At 34.2% G+C, this 10816-nt stretch overlaps 1 protein-coding gene across 2 annotated transcripts in view; it reads right to left on the bottom strand.

Moving 5' to 3' along the window:
- Window positions 1-1272: 1272 nt before the first annotated feature.
- PXDN (peroxidasin) overlaps window positions 1273-10816 on the bottom strand; it is an 85900-nt gene continuing 76356 nt past the window's right edge. For both annotated transcript variants that reach the window (XM_063389279.1, XM_063389282.1), the window contains 4 exons: window positions 8457-8577; window positions 5858-5990; window positions 4845-4958; window positions 1273-4210 (listed from right to left, as the gene is read on the bottom strand). In XM_063389279.1, the coding sequence (XP_063245349.1) occupies window positions 4088-4210; window positions 4845-4958; window positions 5858-5990; window positions 8457-8577 (491 nt within the window). In that variant the 3' untranslated portion in view covers window positions 1273-4087. The remainder of the gene's footprint in view (window positions 4211-4844; window positions 4959-5857; window positions 5991-8456; window positions 8578-10816) is intronic.

Here is a 10816-nt window from a genome sequence, read left to right as displayed (position 1 = left end):
TTATTGCAGGAATTGCTGTTCCATTTCCAGATCTAAACAGATACTCAATTCATAGCTTTTCTGCTAAACACAGCTAGCCAGAACTTCTTGTAACTTAGATATATCTGATCTGTAATCTGCTCCATCTGTTAGCAGGCTGTAATGCTTCAGCCTCGTGAAAGGGCCATTCATAACACTGCCAGCTGGACAGCAAACACATTGGGCCCAAAAGAAAAGGAGAAGTATGCTGGAGGCGCAGAGGTTTCCTTGACATGCCACGGTAGGCTAAGTGGGAAAAAACAGAAAGTAAAGGAAGTACGTCGTGAAAGACAGGACTTGAGGAAATGGCACAAAGCTGTGTCAGGGGAGGTTTGGGTTGGGTATCAGAAATAGGTTCTTCCCCCAGAGGGTGGCGGGGCGCTGAACAGGCTCCTCAGGGCAGTGGTCACAGCATCAAGCCTGACAGAGCTCAAGAAGCATTTGGACAATGCTCTTGGGCACATGGTGTGACTCTTGGAAATGCAGGGACAGGAGTTGGACTCGGTGATCCTTGTGGGTCTCTTCTAACTCAGCTGATTCTATGGTCCTATGAACTAAGCAGCCAGGACGATTGCAAAACAACACCCTGCTATTCTTGGTAAGTCTGCTTTAAACTACGCTGTTAAATGACAATGCTGCCTTTTCATGACTCAGAACAATCCCCTGATTAGTACATCATAATCCAAAGCTGGCCTGGGATAAAAAGAAAAAAGGAGGTAAAGAAGATCTCTTTTGCACAGAAGACTCATTTTGAGCTGAGACTGCATGAACCTGAATATTATTCATTGGTGAAATGATGCAAAAAAAGAATGAATATAGAATCAAGTGCTTGGGCAGGCAAGTTATGACTGGATATATTTGGAGACATGAGGAACTGTAAGAACAGGCATGTAAGAACATACATTTGTATGTATTTGTATTTAACTGTTATGGTATTCCCATTAAAAAGTTCAGCACTAAAGTCTAAAAATGCATTTTGCTAAGAAATAAGTGTATTTTAAATATCCTTCATAAGCCTATGGTATCTTTTTCCAATCATCTAGAAGAAAAGAGTGAGTAGATACTTTAATTCTATGTGTTGTAAGATTACATAAACTACTGAATCTACATGACTCGTTAGACCATTGCTTACTTCTCAGAAACAGTCTTGATTATATAATCCTGCTTAAGATAAGTAATATGAATTTATCAAAGCCTACATTGGAATTTCAACAAATAATCTAAAGAATACACGTACAAGAAGAAATCTTGAAATTTACTTGGAAATGTGGCCCATTTTATTTTAACTGAAAAGCATTCATTATACAGTGCAAACAGTTCTTTGGTAAATTTACTGGTTAAAATAACAACAACGACAACTTTGTTTTAGGTAACATTAAAAAAGAAAATAAATATGTAAAATTTGCATCATATTACAGCAATATTCTCACAGTGGATACTGAGGAAATGGTCATCTAGACATTGGCCACTGTTTCAGAAATGTTAAAATCAACACTGATTCTAGAGACACTGCAATAAAACTGAACTAGTACAATCCATGACTGATTACATTTTAGACTGTGGATAAAGACCTGTTTTTCCTGGTTTATAAACAGATGGATGGTGGAAGATAACTCAATATTAGACTTGTTACACTTGTTAAACATATCCAAACTCCTAAGCCCATTTTATATACCATATGAATAAAAAGTGAACAACGAAGAAAACCTCCCACTTTACTCTGGAGGCTGGAGAAAAGGAGCAATCAGATATAAGGTACTATTTTATAATGTATAAAATGGAAACTCTCTTCTCCTATAAGCAGAAATCTTGAGAAAGTTTATTTAATATAAAATTGAAAAGAAAGAATGCAAGTAGTAACCAGCTGAATGTGTTACTGCCTTATTTAACTGTTTGGACAGTTAAATTATATTTGGTTTAGCTCTGTAACCCTTCCTCTTTGAGGAATTTCTGCTATAGGAGTTCCATCTGAGCTGGAATTACAGGACGAGACATGTGGTTTGGACTCTCAGGAAAAGTCAACAAAACACAGAGTATCAAAGAAATACAGGAATGACAATCTTTAGGAACCATATGATACTCAAACATGCTCGCCACAAAATTTCTAGAAGTATTAACAAAGAATATTACATAAATCAAAACATTGTATATAAAATCAATTAAAATATTCTTAAAAATATAAATTGCAATTCCATGTGTACCACACACCTTTTAACACAGCACTCACATGTACATACTGCTTCTACCATAGTATGAAACAAAGTTTCTGCAGTAACCTTTAATGTTACACCAAAGTTTGAAAGTGTGTCATGGTAATAGTTTATCAAATTAGAAATTATTAATGTTAGTAATGAGAGAAATTATGTGCCAAAATATGATAGTGGATTTCATATTGCTGTGCTAGGTTAGTTATTAGACAGGTATTGGCTCTACCATGCAATAATTAAGTACTCAGTCTGTTTGCATAATCTGAAATGTTTAACATATGAAGGTTTAATTTTGTGCAGATTTCTTTGATACCCCAATCAGTGTCCCTTGGATTTGAATACTTAAACTCACTCAAAGTCAGTGAACCATGTAACTAGAACTGGTTCTAGAGAGTCCTGACTTAGCAATAAAGGGCAGGGGAATAAACCTTAACATATGAAGTATCCAGGGAAATAATCAATTCTGAATAAACAGGAAAAAAAAAGCTGTAAAATGAGGTATGATAGTTGTCCTTCACTCAATATAATTCCTGGTCAAAAATACACAGTTGGCATCCTAAAAAGTACACAACTCTGAAATGCTAGTGTAGACATATACTCTATAATGTTAAACATTTAAATGGGAGATTAAGTCCATTGACGGACCATTTTTAACACAAATGCTAAAAATATTGAGGTAAAAATATATAGTCATTAGATGAAACTGGAAAAAAAATAAAAATCAAATACCTTGTCAGAAAAAGTAGTCAATCCACAATTAATCATGCTGCTTGATTTTGATTTTTCTTTTTTTCAACAGTGCCACAATATAATCAGGAACATATGTCTATTGACAATATCCACAATGAATCAGTAGGAATCTTTGTATACAAAATGGCATGTGACATCTTTTCACATTTTCAAAACAGGGCCATACAATTACATGAGCTGATCTGAGATCAAGAGAAGCATGCTTTCAAGCTGACCTGGATGGTTATGTTACAAAGATTTAGAATAAATGAAACAAACAAACAAAAAAATGTTGTCAAGCAATTACAAATGTTTTGACAAAAAGGATTATGCTAGTTTTTAAGATCAAATGCTACTCTGTCATGCATGTTTCCCTAGAATAAGGAACACTGTCAATTACATCTATAATACACATTCAGTTGGTTTTGCTCCCTTCCAATTACAGTTACTTATATTTCCTTACTAATTCTCGCTTTTCTTGCTTTGAAAATTTGGTTAGTTTTGCTCCTTAAATTAAGGAAAGGCAGTTGAAAGGTTTCAAGTAGCTTTCTTTATTTCCTTGCTGGCCCAGGCCCAGCAGTGATAGTGTGATTTAACAGAACTTCCATGCATTGATGTTTGCAGAAACCTGGCCTGGCTATGGCATTGCTTCAGGCACAGTGACCTTGTGTTTTTATTTTCCTGGCATTTTACTAAATAACAGCAAAAAAGTTAAGTATCAAGACTGACTGGTACTAGAAAGGGACAGTAAACTTTTAATGTTGCTAAGGAAAGATAGGAAACAAAGTGTTCATTTTAGAGTAAATCCTAAACCCAGTCATTTTGGGTACCTAAAACTACCCGACAGTGTTGTTTAAAAGTAGCACCAGTTCGAGTTTGTCTAACCTGAGAAGTATAACACACAGTTAACTTTGACCTGTTTGCTATTTTCCCTTTTGTTAATTTTTGCATTGTGATTTACCTTCATGGGCAGAAAATAAAACGATACATTATGTTATCCTGTTGCAGCACCATTAGAATATTGTAAATCTTGGTTTCTTCCTGTTGTTAGGACTGCAGTTACCTGGTTTTGCCATCAGCAGGCACTGATATGATGTGAGGAGTATGCACCCTAAATTCTTAAAAAAGTAGACTTATGGCTTCTTTTTATTAGTATTTTGTTGTAAGCAGACTGGACAGCAATCTCCTTTACCCTTCACAGGCGCTTCACAGTCAGCTGGAGGGCACGATTCTACAAAACAGGTAATCTGACCAACCTGTGCCAGGAGAAAAATCACAGAACAAAAACATCCTCAGCTACATGCTCCAAACAAGAAATACATTTCTCATGTTATTGCAGAAAATATTCTCATTCATTCTGTGTAAGAACCTGCCTAATACGGTAATTCCAGAGAGTTTCTTTTAGTATAAACCTACATTGAGAAGGATATTACCACATACATACCCCTGTATTACCACATTTTTGATAAAGCAGCATGGATGCTTTTGTCTAACATTCAGGTGCAACCAGGGTACCAAGCACTAACATATTTTTTACATCCTTTTTAAAAATTTCTCTCTTGTAGAAGAAAATTACAATCTAGCACTAAGTCAGATGAGCTTTTATTGATTTTTATGCATTTGGTTGGATTGTTTCAAAAGTGTCTCACTTTGCAGTTGAATTTACCCATATAACTATACATAAATGAAAAAGAAGTATAACAGATGGATTGAAAAACAATGTCCAGGGCAAGAATATCTGAATAATATAATTTTCTACAAAAAAGAACTGAAGATCTATAAAAAAAAATTGCAAGTATTACCCAGAAATTAGCAGGCACAAAACTGGGACTGCTAGTTTTAGAAGCAAAATTATTACTTCTATCTCAAAATTAATTTCTGCATACTTACTTTGCATTCACAGAGAGTACAAGGGTCCCTTTTCCAGGTTTCATTGCTGGAATATGATTTACCGTCTTCATCTGTGCAATCAGAATTACTGAGGCGTGATTCAAGTCTTTTTATCTGAAAACATTAAAAAAAGTTAGCAACTGAATCAAAAAAGGCTTTTATTTGTGTAAAGTATTCTGGTTTTTCCTCTTATAATACTCGCTATATCATCCTTGTTGTACTTGCCTGGATTTTTCTTCTCACTACTTAGTTTTTATAATGCTAAAAGACTAGAAACATGTAATACATATGGAAATAGTCTTTCAAAAGAAAGTTAACAGAAAATACATCTTTCCTACCATTGGAATATTCAGCTAGAGCATACAAAGAGGAAAAAACTTCATGTGTCATATACAGAAAGACAAATTTAAACTGTCAAAAATGTTTTGGAAAGCAAATTTTAATTTTTTTTAAAAAACACCTTAATTAAAAATGTTTACTTGAATTTTTTACTAACTTCTGTATGGTGTTCATTTTAAAAATAGGATTCCACTATGGTTGAATAGAGTTTACCTGCAAACATTGTAAAGTCTTTTGTAAGTCATCTAGATCTTAACCCTATTTACAGCTGTAGTCTGGCACATTACTTCTTATGAAGCCTGCATTTTAATCATTGCTTTACACAAATTGTATATGTTTCAAATGGTAAAAAAGATTTTATTAACACTACACACAATTTTTTAGAGAAAGATTAATTCTTAGTATAGTATACAATGCTTACACAAGGCTTCAGGTTCAAAAGTCAAGAGAGTCCAGCAGTAAAGTATTTCAGAATGATTTCAAAAGAACACAGAAATAAAGAATAATAACACACCATCTTCTGTGTTGATTTTTGTTTGAAACATTATGTGGTGGGTTTTGTCTGCAGGGGAGGTCTAAATATTAAAAATGTAAGACAGATGTTAGGAAAACATTATTAATTAAATCTACAATTAGACATGATAGACTACAATTCGTTCATGATAGCATCTTACCTGATTTCTGAGGCTTGAAATAGTTTTTTGCATTTCCAAAACAAATTCTTTGAAGTCATTCACTGCAGGTACATTTCTATTTTCATTAGATGCAGACGTGGCATTGCGAAAATATTTACTCTGTTTCACAGAACTGCAACAAATGAATGCCAAGTCAGGATATTCATCGAACTCACTTTTATTTGGCTAGATATTTTAGGACACGTCATAAAAATGTAAAAGAGAAGCAACCAAAAAATGTAAGAATATGAACCACAACAGCACCTAAGACCAGCTGGTGCTGAAGACAGATTCAGGACAGGTGAGCTCTAGATTACTGTCAATACCACTAGCAACAGGGAATTTCTTATACTTAGAAAAATTATGCATTTTGTGCAGGAATACACACAAAGTTGTAACCAGTGACACTATAGAGGCATCACCTTAAATTCACCCCTGAGTCTCCAACATGAAAGCAGACTAAAATGAAAGAGTCTTAAAAAGTGTTCCCTCCAATATGAAATTCACATTTCACATTCTGAACCACAGACTCTTCCTCTACAGGCTTGTTAGCAAAAAATGTATTTTAAGAACTATGACTTTAAAAGGGAGAAAGTTTGGTTTCATAAATAAATGAGAAGTACTTATTTTTAACTAACACTTAACATCAATACTGCTTATAGTACACAAAATCTAAAGTCTTTTATTTCTAGTACTTTCCAGGTGATATTTCATAACAGATATATAACGCTAAATTGTGTTAATCAATTCAATCTATTGGTGAGAAAGAGTAAAAAAACCCGAATTGTCTGTAACTAACAATATATTATCTGGTACACTTGAAAAAACAGGCATTCAAAAGCATGGATAACACTAATTTTTAAGTCACTTATTACATTAAGATCCTTGAATCCATTTACTTTTTTGAAAATTCTTGAATCCATTAATAATTACAGGCATTAGTATTTTGTTAACATGTTATCTCCAGTGCTAAGGGATACCCAAAGAATGAATTGGCAAAGAAATTCTGATATCTCAGGGCTCAGGATTTGTAATCTTTCTGCTTGAATTAAAACAGCATTTACTGGCAGGGGTTCAAGCTACTTAGTTTCCCATAGTTTTTCATCTAAATCAGAGAAAAAGAACTCTAAACAACATAACATGCCAAAGTTCAAGTAAACCAGCTGCTATTGTATAACAAAATATTTAATCTTCCCCACCTGCTCAAGTTATTAAAAATGAGAAGCTAAAAAAAAGGAGGAAAAATCCCCTTCTCACCACAAATGCAATTTAAATACAACACTGAGCATGAGAACTCATGGGAATGTTCAATGACTGAGGTTGTTTAGCTTTATTTAGGCTACAAATGAAGTATTGTAAATGTACTACTTTTCGTTCCCAATTATTAATTGGAATGAAACAGAGTCAAACAGGCTGGTACTTAGATGTGGGGGTTTTTTTCTTGCTTTCATTTTTATTTAATTTAAATCCTTTTACAATTTTAGAATTATGGGACTAGCATCCTTGAAAAGTGAATTGCTATTTTGGAACTTTCCTAGCAGTTCACTTGCAAAGATGGACAAATATCCTTGTTCAAGGATTACTTTAAAGGAACCTACTTTTTCATATTACCTATAAGCCAGCTTACACATAGCTGCTGTCTTCTCTTGTCTAAAATCTTAAACACCTAAAGGATCTTTTATTTCAGGACAGATTCCTCTCATATAAGTGGAATATAATCATGGTACTTCTTTAAGTACTATCACACCTCCAGAATATTTGAATTTGCTGAAATTCATTTACCTGTTTATATATCTGTCTAGATGCTTTCCTTGCCAGAGTGGGTAGACTCTGCTTGATCATCATCATCACTCAAATAGAAAGTTTTATTGGTTGAAAGAATGCATGCTGAATAGAAAGAGCTGTAATTCAAGTGTCTCAAATTTGTTCATCATGAAGGATCTTCAGAAGAAATGGAAGTTCTGAGCAGAATTTTTTTCGTGTCACTAGCTCATATGTAAGTTTTCATTCCCATGAAAGGGCAGGGAGCCAGTGCAGCTGACAATTTGTGACTGAAACTGTGATTTACTTCCTTGCTATAGTTTGAGGATTAGGGAATTATAAACAATATTATTAGCATTGCTGCTCTCTGTTCCTGCTTGAAGTATTTTGGTACCATAAGCAGTCTTTACCATTACCACAAATTTTTACGCAACTGAAATCAACACTTGGTATCCTCCTATTTCTACAGGAGAATCCAAAAGCTCCAAATAGGAAATGAAATAATTTAGATTAATTTAGTTATGCCAGGCACTGCAGCAATATGGCATTTCAAATTCCCAAATTATGTTTCATTACTGGGTTTTTTTTAATGAAAACTGCAGGAAGAACAAAAGTGCTATACTTATACTACTCACAAAAAGTTTTACACAAATTTGAGCTTGAAAAAAAGTGGTTTATTGTGAGTAGATATGTAGAAGTGTCAGAATAAAATACATCAATACTTGAGAAATCAGACATTGGAAAAAAATTGCATGTGCTCACTAAGAAATCATTCAGTTTCATTCCATTTTGAAAACAAATAGGGTTTTATAATTGTTAAAAAAAGAAAAAGTCTCACCTTACTGATTTGGACATTTTCATTTTCTTCAGGGGCTTGTCCTCCTGAAAACTGTAGTCAAGAGAACGTCTCCCCCGAAAGTGATATGAAAATGCATTAAACTGTCCTCTGGTTCTACAGTCTGAAAATAGACAAGAAATTACACATAAGCTACAGTATGTTTCAGCAGTTACAATATTAATACGGTTTTGCAGAGTTTTCTGAATTGGTAAAGGCAAGTCATACATTCAGGCTGATCCCTCTGGAACTGGTTGATGGCAGATGAATGTATCTCAGTGACAGAACATTTAGGCTTAGTTAGATGCAGAGCATGTGATTACCCACAGACCAGCTTTTTAGTGTGAAACAAAAGAAGGAATACAATTTTAACAAACCCACGTAGTGCTACTTTAACTATTCTTTTCATTTCTAAAATTTTCACTCTCTTGGCTTTTAACTATTTTCTGGGCAAACAGGGCTGCTACATATGAAGAATAAAAATGGCAGAAAAACCACTCTGTGTGCTCCTCATCTATCCCAGCCATTACTATTTGTTATTTTTGCCATCTGAAAGAGATTTTTCAAATTAATTCCAAATTTGCAGACATTTTATAGGTTGATGAGTCTTATTTCCAAATCTGAGGAATCTGAAGGTATCACCAGACCCTAAAACTCCTTCCACCACAGAGTAAAAATCTCAACCTTGAGTCTCCTAAGATCCTAAGAAGACATTTTGACAGAATGAAGTATGTCTTTCTTCCAGTTCACTTTATTTAGCCTTCCAAACCCAGTGAGTTTTTGGAAAGAGTCCCATTTAAAAAAATAAAAGGAAAACCAAAATAAAACTGCAAAAGCACTTGATAGAGGAGACAATGAGAAAATAGAAGTTTTCTCATTTCTCTTCACAGAAGCTTTAAAGCTAAAAGTTAAAATGGGCCAAGCTGAAGCAAGAACAAACTACATGATCAACTGCTAGAAGCAGAGTCTCCTAAAACCGAAGGGAAAGCCTAAATACAGGATGCTATAGCCATTTCTCAGCTAAGTCTGGTATTAGCAAAATGAGCCATGAAAGCAACTGAACACAGGAAGGAGTCATTTTCCAGGTTTCTCTTAATTTGCACCAAAACAAATTAAATCAGAAAGTCAGCACCATTTATAAAGTATTTTTCTGGAATTTAGATTGAATACCTGAAGTATTAACACAAATTATTGCAAATGTTTCAAGTCTATAAACACTGCTGAAATGAGCAACCAGAGAAACAAATGTACGGTTGCTCTGACTACAGAAAATTAGCTATCTTGGACTACTTTTAACTGTGTTGAACATTTACTTATATTAAAATATTACAATTTCCCTGTTAGGAAAAACTTAAGTTTTTGTTAATGGCTTAATATCATTTTAGACACAAAAAAAGAAAAATATGACTGATCAAAAAAAAAAATTCTAATCAAAACCAGTATCTACAGATAGTTCTTGAACACAAGTTATCCACAATTCCCCTTCGCTGTTCTTTCCTGTGGTTTGTCCCATTCTTTAACGAATGCATTACTTTCCTGCTATGATAACAGCACCCACCAAAGAACTACATGGTATTTGCTGCCAACATATTGTTCATTCTTCCTGTGTGTTCCACTGTTTCCCACACAACCTTCTTGCTGTCCACTCAGAAAGTAAACTCTTTCAGATGGGAACAGACCAATGTGTCTGGAAGAAGCTCGGCTTGAAGGCATTTTTGAACACCCTTAGACACTTCTATATTTAGTATGGTGAGAAAAAGGATCATACTGAAGAGTTCCTAAAGAAAGAACTAATTTTGGTCAAATGAATTTTTTTTCTTAAAGCAATGTGTTGTGTAAAGTTTTCCTGAGTACAACAAAATCTTTAGTTTCTCTTGGAAGGTTTCTGCTATCTTCCTTTGCTTAGCAACTGCTATGGCCATCTTGCATAATACAGATTTTTTTTTTTTTTTTTTCCCAGTAACACAATGGCCCATTGTTTTTTTCTATTCCTAGGTTGTTTCTTAGAAACAAGGGTCTGAAATCTTGGGAAGGTTTTATCACCTTAGACTGGTAAATATGAGAACCATATGTTCAGTGACAGCTTTAAGTACACAGGTCTGACTTTCTGTGTTTCTTAAAACTCAAATATGTCAATTTGCCAAATTCACAGCTCTTGTTCTTGGTTTCTGTTACAGTTACAACTGGGAGGAATGTCACTGCTGAGACATGCAGGACAAAATGCTTCAGCTTTTAGAAAGCATAAATCAATAGATTTCTTCTCTTTTTAAATATTTTCTTTTAACTTTTAACTCTAATGAAGGATACCTTAGCAGTAGCTGTAAATAAGAAAAATAAGCCTGAAATCCTGTTGGGGGTTCTTT

The sequence above is a fragment of the Prinia subflava genome, chromosome 2 (genome assembly GCF_021018805.1).
Source record: "Prinia subflava isolate CZ2003 ecotype Zambia chromosome 2, Cam_Psub_1.2, whole genome shotgun sequence".
NCBI classification, from domain to species: Eukaryota; Metazoa; Chordata; class Aves; order Passeriformes; family Cisticolidae; genus Prinia; species Prinia subflava.
The sequence above is the reverse complement of the archived record's forward strand: the minus strand, read 5'-3'. Positions and strand labels throughout refer to the sequence as shown.